At 55.6% G+C, this 25,169-nt stretch overlaps 1 protein-coding gene and 2 long non-coding RNA genes across 6 annotated transcripts; 1 reads left to right on the top strand and 2 right to left on the bottom strand.

Annotated features, from left to right (window-relative positions):
- The first annotated feature begins 220 nt into the window (after nucleotides 1-220).
- On the top strand, nucleotides 221-13,038 carry MAF1 (MAF1 homolog, negative regulator of RNA polymerase III). 3 transcript variants are annotated; one of them, XM_071418222.1, is made up of 8 exons: nucleotides 221-515; nucleotides 1,424-1,577; nucleotides 4,768-4,896; nucleotides 6,532-6,676; nucleotides 9,083-9,204; nucleotides 10,520-10,639; nucleotides 11,699-11,815; nucleotides 11,899-13,038. In XM_071418222.1, the coding sequence occupies exons 2-8, from the start codon at nucleotides 1,495-1,497 to the stop codon at nucleotides 11,918-11,920; spliced, it is 738 nt and encodes a 245-aa protein (XP_071274323.1). In that variant the 5' UTR covers nucleotides 221-515; nucleotides 1,424-1,494; the 3' UTR covers nucleotides 11,921-13,038. The 3 variants fall into 3 exon arrangements, with proteins under 3 accessions (XP_071274323.1, XP_071274324.1, XP_071274321.1); XM_071418223.1 differs by having other exon boundaries at nucleotides 1,365-1,577; XM_071418220.1 differs by lacking the exons at nucleotides 221-515; nucleotides 1,424-1,577; nucleotides 4,768-4,896 and adding an exon at nucleotides 5,075-5,208.
- LOC139585463 (uncharacterized) lies at nucleotides 2,124-2,355 on the bottom strand. The gene is made up of 3 exons (XR_011677095.1): nucleotides 2,316-2,355; nucleotides 2,229-2,270; nucleotides 2,124-2,149 (listed from the first exon to the last, which is right to left on the bottom strand). It is a non-coding gene; the product is annotated as an uncharacterized lncRNA (long non-coding RNA).
- A 59-nt stretch (nucleotides 13,039-13,097) lies between the features above and the next one.
- On the bottom strand, nucleotides 13,098-14,027 carry LOC139585461 (uncharacterized). 2 transcript variants are annotated; one of them, XR_011677092.1, is made up of 6 exons: nucleotides 13,897-14,027; nucleotides 13,677-13,820; nucleotides 13,555-13,637; nucleotides 13,396-13,522; nucleotides 13,255-13,325; nucleotides 13,098-13,189 (listed from the first exon to the last, which is right to left on the bottom strand). It is a non-coding gene; the product is annotated as an uncharacterized lncRNA (long non-coding RNA). The 2 variants fall into 2 exon arrangements; XR_011677093.1 differs by having other exon boundaries at nucleotides 13,255-13,439; nucleotides 13,600-13,631; nucleotides 13,709-13,820.
- Nucleotides 14,028-25,169: the final 11,142 nt, after the last annotated feature.

Here is a 25,169-nt window from a genome sequence, read left to right as displayed (position 1 = left end):
GCGCCCTCCCGGCCACGCCCCGCTGTGATTGACAGGCGCTCCCCCCGTCTTTGTCCGCGCCAGCCAATAGGAGAGCCGAGCGCCCCCGCGGTGGGCGGGGCGGCGGGCTCTGCGCGGATTGACGTTGGTATCAGCCAATGAAAGGCGGGCGTGGCGATGATTGACGGGTATTGTCGCCAATGGGATCGCGGGCCGCGGGCGCCTCTCGGGCAGGGCGGGCGCGGGCGGGGCGGTGCCGCCGCTGTTGCCGTCCGGTGCCGCAGGAGAAGGTCGCCCGCTCGCTCGCTCGCTCCGGGGGACTCCCAGGATCTCGCTCAGCCGCTCGCACCGTCCCGAGCACTCGGGGACATGTCGAGGTGGGCGGAGGCCCGGTGGGCCGGCGCCAGACGGCGGACGGCGGCCGCGGCACACTCGCCCTCCTCGAGCTTTCCCCGGAGACGCCTCCCTTTACACGCGCCCCGAGCCTGAAGGCGCTGCCACGGCGAAGAGGCACCGATAGGTAGCAGGACGCACCGGTAAGCCCGCTCGGCCCGCCGCCCCTTTGCGCGCCCACAAGCCGCGCGGACTACAGCTCCCAGCGTCCCTCGCGCCGCCCAGGCGCGGCTTGCACCGCGCGCAGCCGCGGGGCAGGATGGGAGCAGTAGTCCAGCAATGGCTTAGCCGGGCCGTTCGCGCGGAGCATGGCGGGAGCCGTAGTCCGCCAATGGATCGCGGCTGTGTTCCGCGCGGGGCATGCCGGGAGCTGTAGTCCAGCGCGCGGTGCACGCCGGGACACCACTTCCTGTGGCGCCCCCGGGACTGGGGCAGACTTTTCCGCGTCCTTTTCCCGCTTTTTTTCCTCCTTTTCCTGCTTTTTTCCCTTCTCTTGTTCTTCCTCCTCCCCCTCTGCTTCTCCCCCTCCGCCTGTCACCATTTCCCACTTTGCGGTGCCGCTGCCAGCTCCGCTTGAAGCTCCTCTTCCTCCTCCTCCACTTCCTCTTCCTCCTCCTTTCGTTTTCCCTTTCTGTTGTTTTTTCATTTTTCCCTTTCCCGTTCCCATTCCCATTTCTGAATTTTCCTTCTTTTCCTCTTTCCCGTTTCTTCAGTTTTTCCCTCTTTCCCCTTTCCCTTTCCCATTTCCACTCCCATTTTTTCCCTTTCCCATTTCTGCATTTCCCCTTTTCCTACTTCTGAATTTTCTCCTTTCTCATTTTCCTTTTCCCCTTCCCATTCCTGCATTTCCGCCTTTCTTATTTCCACTCTCATTTCTGCGTTTTCTCTCTTTTTCCCTTTCCGTTTTTTGTATTTTCTTTTTCCCTCTCCCATTCCCATTTCTGTATTTCCCATTCCCGTTCCTGCGTTTTCCCCTCCCTCTCCCTCCCCAGTTTCCCACTCCCAGAAAATTCACGTTCCCCATTCCCTCCCCGCTGTCTCTGGGGCTCAGCTGCTGCACGGGGGAATCTCGGGAGGCTGCAGCACCGGGAATTTCCCCGGGAATTTCCCCTGGAGGGGAGGATGAAGCTGCTGGAGAACTCCAGCTTCGAGGCCATCAACTCCCAGCTGACCGTGGAGACCGGAGACGCCCACATCATCGGCAGGTCAGGGATGGGCAGCGCTGGGAACCCGGGAATGCTGGGAACCTGGGAATCTGGGAATTCTGTCCTGAGAATCTGGGAATGCTGGGCCCCTGAAACCTGGGAATCCGGGAATGCTGGGCCCCTGGGAATCTGGGAATTCTGTCCTGAGAATCTGGGAATGCTGGGCCCCTGAAACCTGGGAATCCAGGAATGCTGGGCCCCTGGGAATCGGGGAATTCTGCCCTGGGAATCTGGGAATGCTGTCCCAGGAATCTGGGAATGCTGCTCCCCCGAAACCTGGGAATGCTGGCCCGGGAATCTGGGAATGCTGGCCCTGGGAATACTGCCCTGGAAAAGCTCTGGGAATCTGGGAATTCTGTCCCGGGAATCTGGGAATGCTGGCCCTGGAAAAGCTCTGGGAATCTGGGAATGCTGGGCCCCTGAAACCTGGGAATGCTGGGCCCCTGAAGCCTGGGAATCTGGGAATTCTGTCTCCGGGAATCTGGGAATGCTGCTCCCCTGAAACCTGGGAATGCTGCCCTGTGAATCTGGGAGTTCAGTCCCAGGAATCTGGGAATTCTGTCCTTGAGAATCTGGGAATGCTGGCCCTGGAAAAGCTCTGGGAATCTGGGAGTGCTGTTCCTGGGAATCTGGGAGTTCAGTCCTGGGAACCTGGGAATGCTGTCCCTGGAAAGCCCCAGGAATCTGGGAATTCTCTCCCAGGAATCTGGGAATTCTGTCCCGGGAATCTGGGAATACTGGCCCTGGAATCTGGGAATTCTGTCCTTGAGAATCTGGGAATGCTGGCCCTGGAAAAGCTCTGGGAATCTGGGAATTCTGTCCTTGAGAATCTGGGAATGCTGTCCCTGGAATCTAGGAATGCTGCCCTGGGAATCCGGGAATGCTGGCCCTGGGAATCTGGGAATTCTGCCCTGGGAATCTGGGAATGCTGTCCCAGGAATCTGGGAATGCTGCTCCCCTGAAACCTGGGAATGCTGGCCCGGGAATCTGGGAATTCTGCCCCAGGAATCTGGGAATGCTGGCCCTGGGAATACTGCCCTGGAAAAGCTCTGGGAATCTGGGAATTCTGTCCCGGGAATCTGGGAATGCTGGCCCTGGAAAAGCTCTGGGAATCTGGGAATGCTGGGCCCCTGAAACCTGGGAATGCTGCCCTGGGAATCTGGGAATGCTGTCCCTGGGAATCTGGGAGTGCTGTTCCTGGGAATCTGGGAACGCTGTCCCTGGAGAGCCCCAGGAATCTGGGACTGCTGCCCTGGGAATCTGGGAATTCTGTCTTGGGAATCTGGGAATGCTGGCCCTGGAAGTCTGGGAATGCTGCCCTGGGAATCTGGGAATAATGGCCTGGAAAAGCTCTGGGAATCTTGGAATAATGGCCTGGAAAAGCTCTGGGAATCTGGGAACACTGTCCCTGGAAAGCTCTGTGAATCTGGGAATGCTGCCCTGGGAATCTGGGAATAATGGCCTGGAAAAGCTCTGGGAATCTGGGAATGCTGGCCCTGGAAAAGCTCTGGGAATCTGGGAATTCTGTCTTTGAGAATCTGGGAACGCTGTCCCTGGAAAGCCCCAGGAATCTGGGAATGCTGCCCTGGGAATCTGGGAATTCTGCCCTGGAAAAGCTCTGGGAATCTGGGAATTCTGTCCCCGGGAATCTGGGAATGCTGTCCCCGGGCACCTGGGATTTCTGCCCCATGTCCTGGGAATCTGGGAATTCGGTCCTTGGGAATCTGGGAATTCGGTCCTTGAGAATCTGGGAATTCTGCTCCTCTGAAACCCAGGAATCTGGGAATGCTGTCCCCGGGAATCTGGGAATTCGGTCCTTGGGAATCTGGGAATGCTGTCCCCATGAAACTTGGGAATGCTGTCCCTGGAAATCTGGGAATGCTGCCCTGGGGAACCGAGGAACACTGGGAATGCTGTCCCTGGGAAAAGCTCTGGGAATTCTGCCCTGGGAATCTGGGAATTCTGCTCCATTGAAACCCGGGAATCTGGGAATGCTGGGACAGCTGTTCCAGGGCTGGAGCAGCCCTGGATTCTCCGGGAATTCCATCCCAAAAATCCCATCACAGTATTCCTTGGGAAGCCATTCCCTGTCTCCCATCCCTGCAGCCGTTACTCCAAACCCTTCTGCAGCTTTCCCAGAAAACCCCTGGAAAAGGCTCTGGGGGGGCTCTGGGATCCCCTGGGAGGGGTCCTGGGATCCCCTGGGTGGGGTTTTGGGATCTCTGGGATCTCTGGGAGGGTTTTTGGGATCCCCTGGGTGGGGTTTTTGGGATCTCTGGGATCCCCTGGGAGGAATCCTGGGATCCCCTGGGTGGGGTTTTGGGATCTCTGGGATCTCTGGGATTGTTTTTGGGATCCCCTGGGTGGGATTTGGGGATCTCTGGGATCTCTGGGAGGGTTTCTGGGATCCCCTGATTGGTTTTTTTGGGATCTCTGGGATCCCACAGGATCGAGAGCTGCTCGTGCGAGCTGGATGGGATGGACAGGGAACCCCCCTGGGAGGGTTCCTGGGATCTCTGGGATTTCTGGGAGGGTTTTTGGGATCCCTGGGAGGGTTTTTGGGATCTCTGGGAGGGTTTTTGGGATCACTCCAGCGCTGGGATCTCTGGCAGGATCGGGAGCTCCTCGTGCGAGCTGGATGGGATCGACAAGGATCCCCCTGGGGGGGTTTTGGGATCCCCTGGGTGGGTTTCTGGGATCTCTGGGATCCCCCTGGGAGGGTTTGTGGGATCTCTGGGAGGGTTTCTGGGATCTTTGTGAGGGTTTGTGGGATCTCTGGGATCCCCTGGGTGGGTTTTTAGGATCTCTGGGATCCCCTGGGTGGGTTTTTAGGATCTCTGGGATCCCCTGGGTGGGTTTTTGGGATCTCTGGGAGGGTTTTTGAGGTCTCTGGGAGGGTTTTCGGGATCTCTGAGTGTGTTTTTGGGGTCTCTGAGTGGGTTTTTGGGATCCCTGGGAGGGTTTTTGGGATCCCTGGGTGGGTTTTGGGGATCTCTGGGAGGGTTTTTGGGATTTCTGGGAGGGTTTTTGGGGTCTCTGAGTGTGTTTTTGGGATTTCTGGGAGGGTTTTTGGGGTCTCTGAATGGGTTTTTGGGATCTCTGAGTGTGTTTTTGGGGTCTCTGAGTGGGTTTCTGGGATCTCTGGGAGGGTTTTTGGGGTCTCTGAGTGTGTTTTTGTGTCCCCGGGCAGGATCGAGAGCTACTCGTGCAAGCTGGCCGGCATTGACAAGCAGCTCTTCAAGCAGTTCTGCCAGGAGGGGCAGCCCCACGCGCTGGAGGCCCTGAGCCCGCCCCAGAGCTCCGGCCTCAGCCCCGGCAGGTGGGAACTGGGGAAACTGGGAATGCTGGGAACGCTGGGAATGCTGGGAACGCTGGGAATGCTGGGATTGGGGGCACTGGGAACGCTGGGAACGCTGGGATTGGGAACACTGGGAACACTGGGATTGGGGAAACTGGGGGCCCTGAGCCCGCCCCAGAGCTCCGGCCTCAGCCCCGGCAGGTGGGAATCGGGAATGCTGGGAACGCTGGGAATGCTGGGAATGATGGGAACGCTGGGAACGCTGGGATTGGGGGCACTGGGAACGCTGGAGGCCCTGAGCCCGCCCCAGAGCTCCGGCCTCAGCCCCGGCAGGTGGGAACTGGGGAAACTGGGAATGCTGGGAATGCTGGGAATGATGGGATTGGGGGCACTGGGAATGCTGGGAATGCTGGGAACTCTGGGAATGCTGGGACTGGGGGCACTGGGAACACTGGGAATGGGAAACTGGGAACACTGGGGGCCCTGAGCCCACCCCAGAGCTCCGGCCTCAGCCCTGGCAGGTGCGAACTGGGAACACTGGGAATGCTGGGAACGCTGGGAATGCTGGGATTCGGGGCACTGGGAACGCTGGGAATGCTGGGAACGCTGGGAATGCTGGGATTGGGGGCACTGGGAACACTGGAAATGCTGGACTGGGGGAACTGGGAACACTGGGAAACTGGGATTGGGGGCACTGAGAAACTGAAATGTGTACTGGGAAACTGGGATGGGAACTGTAGTGGGAAACCGGGATGGGCACCGGGGCCACGGGATGGGCATTGGGATCATGGGGTGGGCGTTGGGATCGTGGGGTGGGCATTGGGATCGTGGGGTGGGTACTGGGATTGTGGGGCGGGCACTGGGATGGTGGGATCGTCACTGGGATCGTGGGGTGGGCACTGGGATTGTGGGGCGGGCACTGGGATTAGCCCCAGGAATAGCCCGGGATCTCTGGGATCAGCCCCAGGATCAGCCCCAGGATTAGTCTGGGATCTCTGGGATCAGCCCCAGGATCAGCCCGGGATCTCTGGGATCAGCCCCAGGATCAGCACTGGGATCTCTGGGATCAGCACTGGGATCTCTGGGATCAGCCCCAGGATCAGCCCCAGGATTAGTCTGGGATCTCTGGGATCAGCCCCAGGATAGGCCGGGATCTCTGGGATCAGCGCTGGGAGTTTGGGATCAGCCCCAGGGGCAGCTCTGGAATTTTGGGATTGGCCCCAGGAGCGCTGCTGTCCCCCGGTGCGCCTGGTGTCCCTGTGGTGGCACTGGTGACATTGCCAGGCTGGGGAAGGGGCCACTCAGTGACACTGGTGACAACTGTGGTGACACTGGTGACACTGGTGATGCTGTGGTGACACCGGTGTCCCTGTGGTGGCACTGGTGACATTCCCAGGCAGGGGAGGGCCCGCTCAGTGATGTGCTGTCCCTGTGGTGACACTGGTGTCCCTGTGGTGGCACTGCTGTCCCTGTGGTGACGCTGGTGACATTCCTGTCCCCCCAGGCAGGGGAAGGGCCCACTCAGTGATGTGCTGTCCCTGTGGTGACACTGTGGTGACACTGGTGTCCCTGTGGTGGCACTGGTGACACTGTGGTGACACTGTTGCCCCTGTGGTGGCACTGGTGACACTGTGGTGACACTGGTGACATTCCCAGGCAGGGGGAGGGCCCGCTCAGTGACACGTGCAGCCGCAAGACGCTGTTCTACCTGATCGCCACCCTGAACGAGGCCTTCCGGCCCGACTACGACTTCAGCGCTGCCAAGAGCCACGAGTTCAGCCGCGAGCCCAGCCTCAACTGGGTACGGACTGGGAGGGACTGGGGTGGGACTGGGATGGACTGGGATGGGGCTGGGAGCACTGGGATGGGGCTGGGAGCACTGGGATGGGGCTGGGAGGGACTGGGATGGGTCTGGAATGGGGCTGGGATGGGACTGGGATGGGGCTGGGAGGGACTGGGAGAGCCACGAGTTCAGCCGTGAGCCCAGCCTCAACTGGGTACGGACTGGGAGCACTGGGAGGGACTGGGATGGACTGGGATGGGTCTGGAATGGGGCTGGGATGGGGCTGGGAGCACTGGGATGGGGATGGGATGGGACTGGGAGAGCCACGAGTTCAGCCACAAGCCCAGCCTCAACTGGGTATGGACTGGGAGCACTGGGAGGGACTGGGATGGACTGGGATGGGTCTGGAATGGGGCTGGGATGGGGCTGGGAGCACTGGGATGGGGATGGGATGGGACTGGGAGAGCCACGAGTTCAGCCACAAGCCCAGCCTCAACTGGGTATGGACTGGGAGCACTGGGAGGGACTGGGAGCACTGGGATGGGGCTGGGAGAGCCACAGGTTCACTCATGAGCCCAGCCTGAGCTGGGTATGGACTGGGAGGGACTGGGAGAGCCCCGGGTTCCCCTGTGAGCCCAGCCTGAGCTGGGTATGGACTGGGAGGGACTGGGAGAGCCCCGGGTTCCCCTGTGAGCCCAGCCTGAGCTGGGTGCAGAGCATGGAGCATGGAATGGGGTGGGATCCCCTGGACTCACCCCGGGGAGGGGGAGCAGGAGGAACCCTCAAACTCCAAACTCCTCCAGCCTGGCCTTGGGCACAGGCAGGGATGGGGCAGCTGCAGCTTCTCTGGGAGTCCTTTCCATCCCTTCCCTGCTCCCAGAGCCAGGAATTGCTTCTCCACATCCCCCCATCCTGCATACCCCCCCATCCTGCATATCCCCCCATCCTCCACATCCCCCCATCCTCCACATCCCCCCATCCTGCATACCCCCCGTCCCCACTCCTGAAAACAGCATTCCCTGTCCCTGGGGGTCGCTCTGTGCCCATGGTCATTTCCCTGGAGCCCCTTCAGTCACTGCAGGCTCTGTCCAACCTGGCCATGGACGCTCCCGGGAGCGAGGAATCCACAGCCTCCCTGGGCAGCGTGGTCCTGGGCCAGCCCTGTTCCCATTCCTGTGTCCCCTGTTCCTGGGCCAGCCCCATTCCCGTGTCTCCCATTCCTGGGCCAGCCCCGTTCCCGTGTCCCTGGTTCCTGGGCCAGCCTTGTTCCCGTGTCCCCTGTTCCTGGGCCAGCCCCATTCCCGTGTCTCCCATTCCTGGGCCAGCCCCATTCCCGTGTCCCTGGTTCCTGGGCCAGCCCCGTTCCCGTGTCCCCCATTCCCGGGCCAGCCCCTTCCCGTGTTCCTGGTTCCTGGACCAGCCCCATTCCCGTGTATCCTGTTCTTGGGCCAGCCCCGTTCCCATGTCCCCGGTTCCTGGGCCAGCCCCATTCCCGTGTCTCCCGTTCCTGGGCCAGCCCCATTCCCGTGTCCCTGGTTCCTGGGCCTGCTCTGTTCCCATTCCTGTGTCCCTCATCCCAATTCCCATTCCCGGGCCAGCCCCATTCCCATGTCCCTGGTTCTTGGGCCAGCCCCATTCCTGTGTCTCCCATTCCTGGGCCAGCCCCATTCCCGTGTCCCCAGTTCCTGGGCCAGCCCCGTTCCCATTCCTGTGTCCCTCACCCCAGTTCCCATTCCTGGGCCAGCCCCGTTCCCGTGTCCCTGGTTCCTGGACCAGCCCTGTTCCCATTTCCGTGTCCCTTGTCCCCAATCCCGTGTCCCCATTCCCATGTCCCTGTCCCCATTCTGTGTCCCTTGTCCCCATTCCTATGTCCCCTGTCCCCTCTCTGTGTCACAGGTGATAAATGCCATGAACTGCAGCCTCTTCTCGGCCGTGTGCGAGGATTTCATCCCCATTCCATGTCACTTGTCCTCAATCCCGTGTCCCCTGTCCCCATTCCGTGTCCCCTGTCCCAAATCCCATGTCCCCTGTCCCCATTCCATGTCCCCTGTCCCCGTTCCGTGTCCCCTGTCCCCATTCCATGTCCCCTGTCCCCATTCCAGGTGATAAATGCTGTGAACTGCAGCCTCTTCTCGGCCGTGCGCGAGGATTTCATCCCCATTCCGTGTCCCCTGTCCCCGTTCCGTGTCCCCTGTCCCCATTCCATGTCCCCTGTCCCCGTTCCGTGTCCCCTGTCCCCATTCCATGTCCCCTGTCCCCATTCCAGGTGATAAATGCCGTGAACTGCAGCCTCTTCTCGGCCGTGCGCGAAGATTTCATCCCCATTCCGTGTCCCCTGTCCCCAATCCCCTGTCCCCATTCCATGTCCCCTGTCCCCGTTCCATGTCCCCTGTCCCCATTCCATGTCCCCTGTCCCCATTCCAGGTGATAAATGCCGTGAACTGCAGCCTCTTCTCGGCCGTGCGCGAGGATTTCAAGGCGCTGAAGCCGCTGCTGTGGGACGCGGTGGATGAGGAGATCTGCCTGGCCGAGTGCGACATCTACAGGTACGGGGGCACCTGGGGCTGGCCCTGCCTCATCCCAGGGATCCCAGCCCTGCCTCATCCCAGGGATCCCGGCCATTCCTGAGGGATCCCAGCCCTGCCTGATCCCAGGGATCCCAGCCATTCCCAAAGGATCCCAGCCATTCCTGAGGGATCCCAGCCCTGCCTGATCCCAGGGATCCCGGCCATTCCCAAAGGATCCCGGCCCTGTTCCCATCCATCCAGGCCTTTTCCACTTCTCCTGTCCCAAATGCTGGGACTTCCCCACTTCTCCTGTCCCCCATCCCGTGACTTCCCCACTTTTCCTGTCCCCAGTCCCATCCAGGCTTTCCCCACTTTTCCTGTCCCCAATCCCATCCAGGCTTTCCCCACTTTTCCTGTCCCCAATCCTGTGGTTTTCCCACTTTTCCCAATCCCGTGACTTTCCCCCTTTTCCTGTCCCCAGTCCTGAGCCTTTCCCACTTTTCCTGTCCCCTAACCCATCCAGGCTTTTCCCACTTTTCCTGTCCCCAATCCCAAGCATTTCCCATTTTTCCTGTCTCCAGTCCCATGGCTTTCCCACTTTTCCTGTCCCCCATCCCGTGACATTCCCACTTTTCCCAATCCCATGACATTCCCTCTTTTCCTGTCCCACATCCCGTGACATTCCCACTTTTCCATCCCCCAATCCCGTGACATTCCCACTTTTCCCAATCCCAAGCATTTCCCATTTTTCCTGTCTCCAGTCCCATGGCTTTCCCACTTTTCCTGTCCCCCATCCCGTGACATTCCCACTTTTCCCAATCCCATGACATTCCCTCTTTTCCTGTCCCACATCCCGTGACATTCCCACTTTTCCATCCCCCAATCCCGTGACATTCCCACTTTTCCCAATCCCATGACATTCCCACTTTTCCATCCCCCAATCCCATGACATTCCCACTTTTCCCGTCCCCAATCCTGAGCATTTCCCACTTTTCCTGTCCCCAATTCCATGACATTCCCACTTTCCCTCATCCCGTGCCATTCCCACTTTTCCATTCCCCAATCCTGTGACATTCCCACTTTTCCCAATCCTGTGACATTCCCACTTTTCCATCCCCCAATCCCGTGACGTTCCCACTTTTCCCAATCCTGTGACATTCCCTCTTTTCCATTCCCCAATCCCGTGACATTCCCACTTTTCCCAATCCTGTGACATTCCCACTTTCCCCCATCCCGTGACATTCCCGCTTTTCCATCCCCCCATCCTGTGACATTCCCACTTTTCCATCCCCCCCATCCCGTGACGTTCCCGCTGTCCCCAATCCCGTGACATTCCCGCTGTTCCCGTTCCCAGCTACAACCCCGACCTGGACTCGGATCCCTTCGGGGAGGACGGCAGCCTCTGGTCCTTCAATTACTTCTTCTACAACAAGAGGCTGAAGAGGATCGTCTTCTTCACCTGCCGCTCCATCAGGTCAGGGCCGCATTCCCATGGGGATTCCCGGAATTCCAGAGAGCGTTCCCATGGGGATTCCCAGAATTCCAAGGGGGCATTCCCCAGGGGATTCCTGGAATTCCGGGGGGCATTCCCCAGGGGATTCCTGAAATTCCAGAGAGCATTCCCATGGGGATTCCCAGAATTCCAAGGGGCATTCCCCAGGGGATTCCCGGAATTCCAGGGGTGCATTCTCCAGGGGATTCCCTGAATTCTGGGGGGCCATTCCCCAGGGGATTCCCTGCAATTCCAAAGGGCATTCCCCAGGGGATTCCCTGAAATTCCAGGGGGCATTCCCCAGGGGATTCCCAAAATTCCACGGAGCATTCCCATGGGGATTCCCCGGAATTCCGGGGGGCCATTCCCATGGGGATTCCCCGAAATTCCAAGGGTCATTCCCCAGGGGCTTCCCTGAAATTCTGGGACCACTCCTGAGGGGATTCCCCAAAGTCCGGGAGGCATTGCCCAGGGCATTCCCAGAATTCCAGAGAGCATTCCCATGGGGATTCCCCGAAATTCCGGGGGCATTCCCCAGGGGATTCCAAGGGCTCTTCCCCAGGGGCTTCCAGGGGCCCTTCCTGAGGGGATTCCCCAGAATTCTGGGGACCATTCCCAAGGGGATTCCTCAGAATTTCAGGAGCCATTCCCAAGGGGATTCCTCAGAATTCCAGGGGCCATTCCCAAGGGGATTTCCCACAGTTCTGAGGGAGGGGGGGGGAGGTTCCCAAGGGGATTTCCCACAATTCTTTGGGGGATTCCCGAGGGAGTTCCCTGGAATTCCAGGGGCCCTTCCTGAGGGGATTCCCCGAAATTCCAGGGGCCGTTCCCAAGGGGATTCTCAGGATTCCAGGGTCCCTTCCCAAGGGGATTCTGCGAAATTCCAGGGGGCCATTCCCAAGAGGTTTCCTAGGGTTCCAGGAGCCATTCCCCAAGGGGATTCCCTGGAATTCCAGGAGCCATTCCCGAGGGGGATTCCCTGGAATTCCAGGAGCCATTCCCGAGGGGATTCCCTGGAATTCTGGCCTTTCCCTCCCGCAGTGGCTACGCCTACACCCGGCCGGACACCGGGACCGAGCTGGACATGGACCTGGGCGAGGGGGACACCGAGAAGGGCGACAGCGGCGACCCCGAGGGCGGCGGCATCGAGGAGGACAGGTGGGCGGGGCAGGGCGGGGCAGGGCGGGGCAGGGGGGCGTGGCCGCAGGAGAGGCAGGTGACCCTCCCCGTCCTCGTTTCAGGCTGCAGGTGATGTGCATGTGAGATTCCCAGCAGGATCCGAGACACCGGGAACGGAACCGGCAATGGGAACGGAACCAGCAATGGGACTGGAAACGGACTGGGAACCAAACCAGCACCAGGAACGGGACTGGGAACGGAACCGGGACTGGGAACGGAACTGGGAATGGAACCGGGACTGGGAACGGAACTGGCACTGGGAACGGAACCGGGAACAGGACTGGGAACGGAACCAGGACTGGGAACGGAACCGGGAACAGAACCAGGACTGGGAACGGGACTGGGAATGGAACCAGGACTGGGAACCAAACCAGCACCGGGAACGGAACCGGGACTGGGAACGGAACCAGGAATGGGCCCGGGACTGGGAATGGAAATGGGAATGGAACCAGCACTGACAACAGAACCGGTCCTGGGAACGGGACTGGGAAGAGAACCAGGACTGGAACCAGGCCTGGGAACAAAACCAGCACTGGAACCGGGCCTGGGAATGGAACCAGCACTGGGAATGGAACCAGCACTGGGAAAGGAACCAAGAATAGAACCAGCACTAGGAAAGGAATGAGGAACGGAACCAGCACTGGGAACAGAACCAGGAGCAGAACTGGCACCAGGAAAGGAAGCAGGAACGGAACCAGAACCTGGAACGGAACCAGAACCAGGAATGAAACCAGAACTGGCACCAGGAAAGGAACCAGGAATGGAACCAGGAACGGAACCAGAACCAGGAACGGAACCAGAACTGGCACCAGGAAAGGATCCAGGAACGGAACCAGGACTGGCAACCAAACCAGCAACGGCACCGGGAATGGAGCCAGGAACAGAACCGGGAAAGGACCCGGCCCTGTCCTGGCGCCGCTGGTCCTTCCTGAGCCGTGTCCCCCCCCGGTGTCCCGGTGTCCCCATGTCCCCCCCTGGACACTGGAGCCCCCCAGGAATCCCGGAGCCCCGGAAGCTTCGCTGCACTTTATGGCTCCTGCCCTCGGCTGCACTGATCCCCGTCCCACCTGCCCAGGCTCCTGACGGGCTCCATCCGTCCATCCCGGCCCTGCCTGGGGCAAAATCCCACCTCCCACCCCCAGGAACTGCCCCCTGCCCCCCCGTCCTGAGTCCGTGTGTTTCAAGAGTTTGGCTTTGCTCTCCGTCCGCTCCAGCTCTGCTTTTCCTGCTGGGAGCTCACCTGGGGCAGATCCAGGTGAGCCCCGTGCCTGAGGCTGGCGGGGCCCAGCTGCGCCTCCCTTGGGATCTGGGGGATCTGGATCTGGCATTTGGATCAGGGGATCCCACCTGCACCTCCCTTGGGATCTGGGGCTGGAACAGGGGGATCTGGGATTTGGATCAGGGGATCCCATCTGCACCTCCCTTGGGATCTGGGTCCGGAACAGGGGGATCTGGATCTGGGATTTGGATCAGGGGATCCAACCTGCACCTCCCTTGGGATCTGGGTCTGGAACAGGGGGATCTGGATCTGGGATTTGGATTGGGGATCCCACCTGCACCTCCCTTGGAACGTGGGATATGGATCAGGGGGTCTCACCTGCACCTCCCTTGGGATCCAGAGCAGGGGGATCCAACCTGCACCTCCCTTGGGAGCTGGGATATGGATCAGGGGGATCCCACATTCACCTCCCTTGGGATCTGGGGGATTCCACCTGCACCTCCATTGGGATCTGGGATCCAGAGCAGGGGGATCCAACCTGCACCTCCCTTGGGATCTGGATCTGGGGGATCCCACCTGCACCTCCCTTGGGACCTGGGATCTGGGGGATTCCACCTGCACCTCCCTTGGGGTCTGGATCTGGGGGATCCCACCTGAGCCCTCTGTGGGAAGCAAATTCTGGTGGAATTCTAGAGTAGAGGGGTCCCACCTCCCTTGGGATCTGGGATCTGGATCAGGAGGTTCCACCTGCACCTCCCTTGGGATCTGGATCAGGGGGATCCCACCTGCACCTCCCTTGGGATCTGGATCAGGGGGATCCCACATTCACCTCCCTTGGAACATGGGATATGGATCAGGGGGTCTCACCTGCACCTCCCTTGGGATTCAGAGCAGGGGGATCCAACCTGCATCTCCCTTGGGACCTGGGATCTGGATCAGGAGGATCCCACATTCACCTCCCTTGGGATCTGGATCAGGGGGTCCCTCCTGCGCCCTCCATGTGAAACAAATTCCAGTGGAGTTCTAGAATAGGGGGGGTCCCATCTCCTTTGGGATCTGGAACATGGGGGGGGGGGGGGGTCCCTACCTGCACCTCCCTTGGGGTCTGGGATCTGGAGTGAGGGGTCCCATCTGCAGCCTCCATGGGAGTTGAATTCCAGTGGGATTTGGGAGCAGGGGAGTTCCACTCTCATCCTCAAGGGTATCTGGATCAGGAGAGTCCCTGACCCCCACCCCGACCTCTCCAGGCGCAGATTTCTGGGTCTGATTCTGGCCCTGTTCCCACTCCAGATCCAGGCTCCAGCTGGCCACGCACAAGGAGGGGCCACCGAGCCCCCCCAAAGCCCCTCCTGCCCCCCAAGTTGGGGGCAGTTCTGTGGGGATCCTGTTGTTGTCACCAGCAGCTCCCCCAGCCCCATGGGAGTCAGTTTGTGCTCCTCCAAATTCCCCGGGGGGGGATTGCCCCAGTTCCTTCATTCTCCCTAAACTTGCCCTGGAAATTTGGAATTCTGCCCCGTCTCAGCGTCCTGCCAATAAAGGATTTCTGGGATTTTCCCCCAATTCCTGGGGGATCCCCCTGGGATGTCGCTGTTGCCACAGGGAGGGTCCGGGCCCAGGATGGGCTTTGGGACCTCATGGTCTGAGGGGTGCCTCAGCCCCGCTTTATCCTCTGCTTTAATCCTTTATTCTCTGCTTCAACGTCGGTTTTCTCCTCTGAACGCTTTATTTCCCATTTTCACGGAATCTCCAGGTGGTTTGGGTTCGGAGGGACATTAGGGATCGTGTTCTTCATCTGCCATTGGGCAGGGCCACCCTTCCACTGTCCCAGGCTGCTCCAAGCCCTGCCCAGCCTGGCCTTGGGCACTCCCAGGGATCCAGGGGCAGCCACAGCTGCTCTGGGAAATCTGTTCCGGTCCCTCACCACCCGCACGGGCGGGAATTCCTTCCCCAGATGCCATCCATCCCTGCCCTCTGGCAGTGGGAAGCCTTTCTGCCTCGTGCTGCCGCTCCAGGCCCTTGTTCCAAGTCACCAGAACGGGATCAGGTGGGGGAAAATGAGTTTAGTTTAGCTGGGTTTGGCTAAATCTAGTTTAATAATTAACAATTGCAGACCCTGCACCTCCGCTGGAGGAGAACACCAGTTCCAGGGTTTAACTCTCACTACTGGACGTGGACGTTGGAATTCCTGGCCCTAAAGTGACAACAGAGAGTCGGAGCCCGGGCAGTTCTGAGGATTTTGGAGGATAACAGTGGGCGCCAGGGCTGGGGGACACAAGGGGGTCCTGCTGGACCTTGTGGGGTGTCCTTGAGAGATAAAATGTCTGCCAGGCGTCGCTATGGAGCACGACACGGCGCAAAGCACCCGGACGCCAGCAGAAGGGTGCACAGGAGAGATTCATTATAACAACATGATATTTTCAAGATATTTACATTTACTTCACAGGCACGTTGTTCACTGCCCGTTGGTCGTAAGAAAGAAGCAAAGTTCTCAACAGGTGAATAAGGAGCCGTGTCATTCTGTGAGCCAGCCTGAGCCCGTGTCTTTTAACTTCCTCATCACATCACCATGGTGACAGCCTTGGTGTCTTCCTCGAGAGAGATTCAGGACTTTCCCTTATCACCATGGTGACAACCTTGGTGTCTTCCTCGAGAGAGATTCAGGGCTTCCCTTATCACCATGGTGACAGCCTTGGTGTCTTCCTCGAGAGAGATTCAGGACTTCCCTTATCACCATGGTGACAGCCTTGGTGTCTTCCTCGAGAGAGAGTCAGGACTTCCCTTATCACCATGGTGACAGCCTTGGTGTCTTCCTGGAGAGAGATTCAGGACTTCCCTTATCACCATGGTGACAGCCTTGGTGTATTCCTGGAGAGAGATTCAGGACTTCCCTTATCATCATGTTGACAACCTTGGTGTATTCCTCGAGGGAGAGTCAGGACTTCCCTTATCACCAGGAGGCCTTTGCTGGCTCACAGGAACAGCACAAAATGCCTTTCCTGCAATTCCCCCTTTTTGTGTGTGACCCACAAACACAACTGCCGAGGACTTCTGCAGGGCCCTGGCAAAAATCCGAGCAGACAGAGGATCTGTTCTTCATTCACTTACGGATAAACAACTTCTACCAACTCCACAATCTTAGGGTTCACATACAAACAAAGCACATAAAAACAGATCTTCAAATACCGTTACAGACCCCGCAATTTCCGGATGACACATTTGCAGGAGAGTGGCACCTTCACCTCTAATCCAATAACTTTCACCCACACAGAGTCAGAGACCAAGCCACCTGCCTGGTCACCGCTTAGAACCAGGTAGCATCCACTCAACTTTACAACTGGTTGCTGCTGTCATACTGGGCAGCCAACCTGGTTGCTCAAGGTGTGGAGTTCAGCTGCTGATTCAGCCCCTTTACGGAGGGAACACTTCTCCCTTAGGGACATCAAGTTCCCCTATTTTGGGAGTGTTGGTGCCCTGCAAAAGGAAATGGTATGAGACACATTTCTCGGTGCTACCAACCTCTCTGTAAGAGAATTCGAGGAAAAGAAGCAAAAGGAACACCCACTAACCTAAATTTTGGATTTTCAGTGTAAGCCTATAGCTCCCTTTAGTCTGTCTCGAATTACCATCTTTCCCACACATTCCTTGAGGGTCCATGCTTCCATCCACCTAATAACCAATACAAGTGCCTGCTCATTTTGCTCTCACTGTAGAACCACCCATCCTGTCCTTTCCTGTGTGCTCCAAGTAAGGTTTAACACAACGGGCAGGGACCCAACGAGAGCCGTTTCCTGTTAAAACACACGCATATCCTCTTCCCCCCCCCGTGTTCTAATTCTGCTGGGCCAACCCACATTCCTGTGATTTAATCTTTTGCCCGTACCCTTAATACCTTCCTGAAAGTTTGGCTGTTTTGAATTCAAAGATGAAAAATGATAGAGTGTAGGAGACACTTGTAAGTCTGGTAAAGGACGCAGAAGGTTTAACACATAAATGGTTTTATCTAATCTCACTTGAGGCGGCTCCCTCTGCATTCCCCCTTTTTGTTTTTGTGCCTGGCGCTTCAACACACCATGAGCACGTTCAATAATTGCTTGGCCTGTCGAAGCATGAAGAATACCAGTGGAATAACCAACACCCCAGGCACGAAAAAACACACTTGTGATTTCTTTGAAACATACGCCGGGCCATTATCTGTCTTCACATGTGATGGAATGCCTAAAACGGAAAAGGCGTGGCAAAAGTGACAAATAACACCCCGAGCTGTTTCACCTGCCAGCGCTGAGGCAGCCGTGGCATGAGGAAAGGTGTCAGTCGTAACGCAAACACGCTTTAAACGGCCAAATTCAGGCACGTTTGTAACATCTGTTTGCCATTCTTGCAACGGGAGTGAGCCTCTGGGATTGGTGCCGTAACATTGTGAAACATGAGACGTAATTAATGAGGAGACCCTTCTTGAACCATTGCTTCATATTCCCACATCCTCCTTCCGGGCTACAGCAGCTTTTCCAGGGCTTCCTGACCCATCTGTAAGAACTGTCACACCTTCTTCCACTGGCCCAGAAGAGCAAAGTTGTTTCCCCTGAAGGGGAATCCTCTTAGTGAAATTCAAAATAGGGTGAGAAGGTAAATGATATGCTATTTGACCTGTAAAGGAAGATAAAGCAGATTGCAGCTCATGGTTGTTTTGAAAACACCACTCAAAATACCATTTTTGTACCAGTATGACAATAGTTACAGGAGCACGGCCTAAATCTCATGGCAGCATCTGCGACCTTTGATAATCATGTCTGCAAAAAGCTCATACAGGCCTGGAGCTGTTTTTTGGGACCTGAAAGACAAAAAATATCCACTCCAAAACATGCAATTTATCTTCCCATTTATCGTTCCATTGACACAACAATCCGCAAGGTATTTCATCATCTCTCAAAATAAATAATTGCACACCAGCAGAAACATCTATCCTGGTAAAAAATATAGATGTCAAGGCCAGTTCAGTTTCTTCCTCAGCCTTTTTTTGCTGCAGCAGTCAAAAGTCTCATTGGTAGAGGAAGTAATCCCTGATAATAAAGTCAAACAAAGGTTGCAGTTGGTGATTGGTTATCCCCAAGTATGGCCTCAACCAACCTATCGCACCAACCATTTTCTGCACTTCAATTTTAATTAATGTTTTAATTTCAATGTCCAGTTTTACAGGTTGAGGCACAATTTGTGTATTGGTGATTATCAACCCCAAGTATTTCCAAGGCATCTGCCTTTGAACTTTCTCCGGGGCAATAACCAAACCAACTGGAGTGTACACATCGTCCAGCAGTTTGAGGGCATTGGGTCTTCACATGCCCCGATTCTTCACAAGCAGAACATCTGGGTGAGGACTTCATGACTTCAGCCAAAGCAGCCATTTTGTGCTCAACTGAACCAACCTTTGAGCGAGCAACTACAAGATCAGACAGTGGGGGATCTCCCGCTAAAGAATCAATAATTCTCCAATCATCATTGGCGTTTTCCCGTGCTAGCTGTCTGCACAAAATTTGCCTCAGCATCTTCTCCTTGCTTCTCAAGGGCTGCAGCAGCCCTCTCCACAAACTGCAGAAAAGGTTCCTTCACCCCTTGCTGGATGGTAATAAACCTTGGTTTAGGAGCTGCCATCTCGATTGATTTTAAGCAAGGCACTCATACCCAGCTGCTGGGCCCGTGCCAGAGCCAGGGGGTCCCATCTTGCCTGCAAATCCGGGTTAGAGAATGGTCCATTGCCCAGCAAGGCATCAGCTCCCACAGCGTGACGTGGATCCTGCTGGGGTAACTGCACATTGTCCAATGCTGCTCTTTCAACCATTTGTTTCCAGGTAGCCTGAAACACACCACACTGCACTGGCTGAAACAGAATCGTAGCAAGGTGAACAATATCATAAGGTGCAGCTACATCAGCATTTAGAACACGAATCACTTGCATCACCTGCGAAGAGTTAACACCACACTGATCTACTCTTGATTGAAGGTCCTGTACAACCTTCCCTGCAAAACCCTGATGGCTGTCTTGTTGTCCCGAATTAGGAACAGCTTTGAAAACAGGAAAAGCCACAGGCCCACCAGAAGCAGCAGCAGCCATCCCCATCCTTTTAGGTGGACCCTATTTTCTCTGACAAATTCCAATCTCCCACTTCAGCTGCTTTCATTCCCACATGCTCCCAGAATTGCAAAGGGCGTTGAGGAGTCACAGCCACCTGGCAGGGAGGCAGAGTCCGAGAAACAGCAGGCCTGGATCTGCTGTGAGGTTTAGGAGATTCCTGCATCTTTTTAGGTGTATTTATAACCGGCAGTTCATCGTCAGAACTATCACTCTGGACAAGGAAAGATGCAATGTTTAAGGCTGCATTTGTTCAACCAGTTCAGGAGGGAGGCGGGGGGCAGAGGGATAAACTGGGGGCGGAGCGGAGGCAGGCGGCTCCAAGGAGGACACAGGAGGGGCGGACGGCTCAAGGGAAAGAGGGGGAACAACCGAACCATGGGAGGGTGAGGGGGGAACAACCGAACCACGGGAGAGTGAGGGGGGAACAACCGAACCAGGGGAGGATGAGGGGGGAGCAACCGAACCATGGGAGGATGAGGGGGGAACAACCGAACCACGGGAGAGTGAGGGGGGAACAACCGAACCAGGGGAGGGTGAGGGGGGAACAACCGAACCAGGGGAGGGTGAGGGGGGAACAACCGAACCAGGGGAGGGTGAGGGGGGGAACAACCGAACCACAGGAGGATGAGGGGGGAACAACCGAACCAGGGGAGGGTGAGGGGGGAACAACCGAACCAGGGGAGGGTGAGGGGGGAACAACCGAACCAGGGGAGGGTGAGGGGGGAGCAACCGAACCACAGGAGGATGAGGGGGGAACAACCGAACCAGGGGAGGGTGAGGGGGGAACAACCGAACCAGGGGAGGGTGAGGGGGGAACAACCGAACCAGGGGAGGGTGAGGGGGGAACAACCGAACCACGGGAGGATGAGGGGGGAACAACCGAACCAGGGGAGAGTGAGGGGGGAGCAACCGAACCAGGGAGAGACAGAAGGGTGGACGATCCAGCCTGGTTTTCACTTCGCTTCTTCTGTAACTTCATTTTGGCTAATTGCTGTGCAGGCGTAAGATACGCCTTTGGTTTAGCTAACCCCTGAGCAGGTGAGTTATACACAGGTTTAACACGGTCTTTTGGAGATAAACTCCGAGGAGCAGTCTTAGCCTGTTTGAGTCTCACGATAGCAAACCCTGGGGGAAGCTCCGCAGCAGCTGCAGCCTCCTCAGGGGGAGATTGATTCATTGACAGCCTCAGCCTCATCTTCCTCCTGTTCCTCTACTCCAGTTTCCAGCTCTAATTCCTGCTCCTCCAATTCCTCCCCTCTATCTTGTTCTGCTTGCCATTCCCTCAACGCCTCATACAACAGTCTCCAGGTAGTGGCCAAATCAACAACTGTCCTATCCCCCCTTGGATATCACTTCCCATAGTCCTTTCCCAACTTTTTCCATGCCCGGACACTGAAGGCAGTGTCAGCATCAGCTTCGAAGTCCTGCGATTTGCACCGTATCAGTAAACTACAAAGAGCATAATCAGAAGCTTGAACATTTTTTTCTTTTCAATAAAGTTTTCCACATGGACAAAACAGTCTTTTCCTCATTTGATAAATTATTTCTCCTCATTTTTCCCAATTGCTCACCTTGAATCAGACGTCTGGATTAGGTCCGGACCTCCGCAGCATCCTTGCTGCCCTCACTAATTTTTTAGGGTACCCTTCAGCTTTTTTTTTTTCTCTCTTTTTTTCTCTTTCCTTTTTTACAGCCCAGTTCCAATCACGGCGGCGCCACCAGACGTCGCTGCACAGCGCGACACGGCGCAAACCACCAGGACTCCATCAGAAGGGTGCATAGGAGAGATTTATTATAACAACATGTTGCTTTTATAGTTTTCCAAGATATATACATTTACTTAACAGACACGTTGTTCACTGCCCGTTGGTCATAAGAAAGAAGCGAAGTTCTCAGCAGGTGAACAAGGAGCCGCGTCATTCTGTGAGCCAGATGAAGTCCACATCTTTTAACTTCCTCTCCTTCATCACGTCGCCATGGTGATGGGCCTAGCTCGATGGGCCCACGGTGCCTCAGGCCATCAGGGCAGGGATGCCACCTATAAGTGGGCACGAGACCGAGGGGTGGATTTAACCATGGACAGTATTTCCATGGGTGGGTCTAACCATGGACAGTATTTCCGTGGGTGGATCTAACCATGGACAGTATTTCCGTGGGTGGATTTAACCATGGACAGTATTTCCATGGGTGGATCTAATCATGGACAGTATTTCCGTGGGTGGATCTAACCATGGACAGTATTTCCATGGGTGGATTTAACCATGGACAGTATTTCCATGGGTGGATTTAATCATGGACAGTATTTCCGTGGGTGGATCTAACCATGGACAGTATTTCCATGGGTGGATTTAACCATGGACAGTATTTCCGTGGGTGAATCTAACCATGGACAGTATTTCCGTGGGTGGATCTAACCATGGACAGTATTTCTCAGGTTATCCATGACTGTGAGACGTGTGCTGCCATCAAGCAGGCCCAGCAGGTGAAGCCCCTGTGGTACGGTGGGCAGAGGTCCAAGTACAAGTATGGGCAGGCCTGGCAGATTGACTCCATCCCACTGCCCCAGACACGCCAGGGCAAGCGCCACGTGCTGACCATGGTGGAAGCCACCACGAGATGGTTGGAGACCCACCCTGTGTCTCACGCCACTGCCCAGAACACCATCCTGGGCCTTGAAAAGCAAATCCCGTGGAGACACGGCACCCCTGAGAGAATTGAGTCAGACAACGGGACCCATTTTAAGAATGGCCTTATCAACACCTGGGCCAGGGAATATGGTATGGAATGGATATCAAATCCCTTGTCATGCACCAGCTGCTGGGAAAGTTGAACCGTGCAATGGACTGCTTAAAACTACCCTGAAGGCACCTGGGGAGGGGGCTTTTAGAAATTGGGAAATGAATTTAGCAAAAGCCACCTGGATGGTCAACACCAGAGGGTCCATCAGTCGAGCTGGTCCTGCCCAGACTGAACCCCTGCACACCGCGGATGGAGATAAAGTCCCTGTTGTACACATGAAAGGTGTTTTTGGAAAGGTCTGAACCCCTGCACACAGTGGATGGAGATAAAGTCCCTGTTGTACACATGAAAGGTATTTTTGGAAAGGTTTGAACCCCTGCACACCGTGGATGGAGATAAAGGCCCTGTTGTACACATGAAAGGTATTTTTGGAAAGGTCTGAACCCCTGCACACAGCGGATGGAGATAAAGTCCCTGTTGTACACATGAAAGGTATTTTTGGAAAGGTTTGAACCCCTGCACACCGTGGATGGAGATAAAGGCCCTGTTGTACACATGAAAGGTATTTTTGGAAAGGTCTGAACCCCTGCACACAGCGGATGGAGATAAAGTCCCTGTTGTACACATGAATGGTATTTTTGGAAAGGTCTGAACCCCTGCACACAGTGGATGGAGATAAAGGCCCTGTTGTACACATGAAAGGTATTTTTGGAAAGGTCTGAACCCCTGCATGTGACTGTGGTCACAAGGGTTTTCAGGATGAAGAAGAGACAAGAATGTTGACTCCATGATCAGAAGGCTTGATTTATTATTTTATGATATATGTTACATTAAGACTATACTAAAAAGAAATAGAAAGGAAAAGGTTTCTTCAGAAGCTAGCTAAGCTAAGAATAGACAAGAATGAATAACAAAGATCTGTGTCTCAGCCAGAGAGCAAGAGCCAGCTCTGCCATGAGTGGTCAGGAAATCCCAACATCCACAGGAGACCAATCACAGCTCTACCTGTTGCATTCCACAGCAGCAGATAACCATTGTTTACTTTTGGTTGCTGAAACTGCAGCTTCTCACAAGGAAAAATCCTAAGAAAGGATTTTTCATGAAAGATGTCTGCGACACCTGCACACCGTGGATGGAGATAAAGTCCCTGTTGTACGCATGAAAGGTAATTTTGGAAAGGTCTGACCCCTGCACACAGTGGATGGAGATAAAGTCCCTGTTGTACACATGAAAGGTATTTTTGGAAAGGTCTGAACCCCTGCACACAGTGGATGGAGATAAAGTCCCTGTTGTACACATGAAAGGTATTTTTGGAAAGACTGTTTGGGTTACCCCCACCTCAGGCAAAGAGAAACCCATCCGTGGCATTGTTTTTGTTCAAGGGCCTGGTTACACTTGGTGGGAAATGCAGAAAGATGGAGAAAGCCGTTGTGCACCACAGGGAAACCCAGTCTTGAGTGAGAGCCGTGTGTAAGGTTTCATTGAGATGCAGATTGGGAAATAGAATAAGGGGTGGATAATGTCCTGGATTGCCAAGGAAATTGTGTTCCATTTGCCATCTGCACGGCAGCTGTCTCCTGTTCCGTGGGCAGTTTTCCTTATCTCTCGCACAACTGCGGGGACACCTGCTGATACCGGGCTGTTGAATGTCCCTGCATGGCTGATAAGAGCTACAGCATCCCATTGGGAGATGTGAGCCCAGAGGGAGGAGCCAAGCATTCCTACCTGGATATAATCTGGAGATTCTGGAACACCAGCCAAGCATTCCTACATGGACATAATCTGGAGATTCTGGAACACCAGCACGGCTCCTCCACTGGTTTTTCCCAGAGGAACAGCAGCTGCCTCTTCCTCTGGATATTCAGAAATAAACTACACCCTTCTCCAGGATTCCTGCTCCAACAGAACCACCCCTGACACTGCAGGATGGCTGCAGCCACAATTCCAATGGTTCTGCTGCCAGCACCCTGACCCACAGGCTGTCAGGCTGTGTTCTGACTCTGGCAGTGTTGTTGTAGTTCACTGCATTGCTTATTTTATTTTTTTAAATTTTCTCCCCTAGTAAAGAACTGTTACATCCCGCTCCCATATTTTTTGCCCGAAAGCCCCTTAATTTAGACTTTATAGCCAGTCAGAGGAGGGAGGGGGAGATTTAATTTTTCCATTTGGAGAGAGGCTCCTGCCTTCCTTGGCAGACACCTGTCTTCCCAAACCAAAAGAGTAGCTTAGGGAGTTATTCTAGCCAGGGGTTAACACACAGACCATTGTTCTATTTGTCCTTACTTTCTACTTCTCGTATAACTTTTCTGCTGACAAATCTCATGGCTGCCACTTAGCTCTTAACCGCAGTTCTGCTGCCTCTGAGACCTGCCTTTTGCAGCTTTAACAAAACCCTCTGATTTTAAAGGTTCCCACACACCCCCGCCCACTGCCAAAACCAATAATTCAGTTTTAAATGTCTGCTGCAAAGGTGACATTTCGGGAGTCACAGCCAGCTGCAGTCCTGTAGGCTCCGTTGGCCTTTCAGTGACACCCATTTGGTCTGCGAGCAATGAAACACTCCCCCCAGTCATGCAGGACCAGTCCTCGTGCAGTTCCCAACACTGGCTGACAGGCTGAGGGTTCCCTGCTGCTCTGAAGGTGAACAGGGGAGAAATGGAACCCACAGGACAAAACTTGGCCCCCTTTTTGCCAGGGGGTGATGGTCACGCTCAGTAAGCAGCTGGGAGTGGGACTGGGGGGACGTGGGACCCTGGGACCGGGGCATTGGGGTTCTGGGGGGGTGAGAAATAAGAGAGAGAGAGAGAGAAGAGAAAGTTTCAGTTCCTCTGAAGGTGCTGGATAGGGCCTAAAGATGAACTAGCAAAAATCCACAGAAGGATATAAAAGTGTGGACACAGCAGGGCAAACGTGGCTGGAACCCGTGGAGGAACAGATAAAGGGAACTCCAGTGAGGGTCTTTTGCAAGTTCTGGACCACAGAAGGAGCAGCGACTGCTCAAAATGAAAGTTTGAGGCGAGGTTATCTGGCGTATTGGGGCACTCATTGAAAACAACACTGAGAAACCTCATATTTAGGACTCGCCAGCACCATAAAAGGATTTCAAGAACGAGGCAGAGCCATGCAAATTATTTCTAGGAAAAGTGAAGTTTCTGTACTTGGTAGGAGACACATTTTCATGAATATTTATAATTACGAAGGATAAATAGCCTGTGGCAAAGCCCCCCCTGACCTGCAGGACCAGGACA

This window comes from Agelaius tricolor, unplaced genomic scaffold, assembly GCF_023055355.1.
Source record: "Agelaius tricolor isolate 1412-34295 unplaced genomic scaffold, bAgeTri1.0.p SCAF_78, whole genome shotgun sequence".
NCBI lineage: Eukaryota > Metazoa > Chordata > Aves > Passeriformes > Icteridae > Agelaius > Agelaius tricolor.
The sequence above is the reverse complement of the archived record's forward strand: the minus strand, read 5'-3'. Positions and strand labels throughout refer to the sequence as shown.

What these genes read in the sequence shown, in the direction of transcription:
- MAF1 (XM_071418222.1), top strand. Translation starts at nt 1,495, where the DNA reads ATGAAGCTGCTGGAGAACTCCAGCTTCGAGGCCATCAACTCCCAGCTG. An exon ending in GACGCCCACATCATCGGCAG is followed by an intron (nt 1,578 to 4,767) that starts GTCAGGGATGGG and finishes GTCCCCGGGCAG; the next exon opens with GATCGAGAGCTACTCGTGCA. An exon ending in GCGAGCCCAGCCTCAACTGG is followed by an intron (nt 6,677 to 9,082) that starts GTACGGACTGGG and finishes TCCCCATTCCAG; the next exon opens with GTGATAAATGCCGTGAACTG.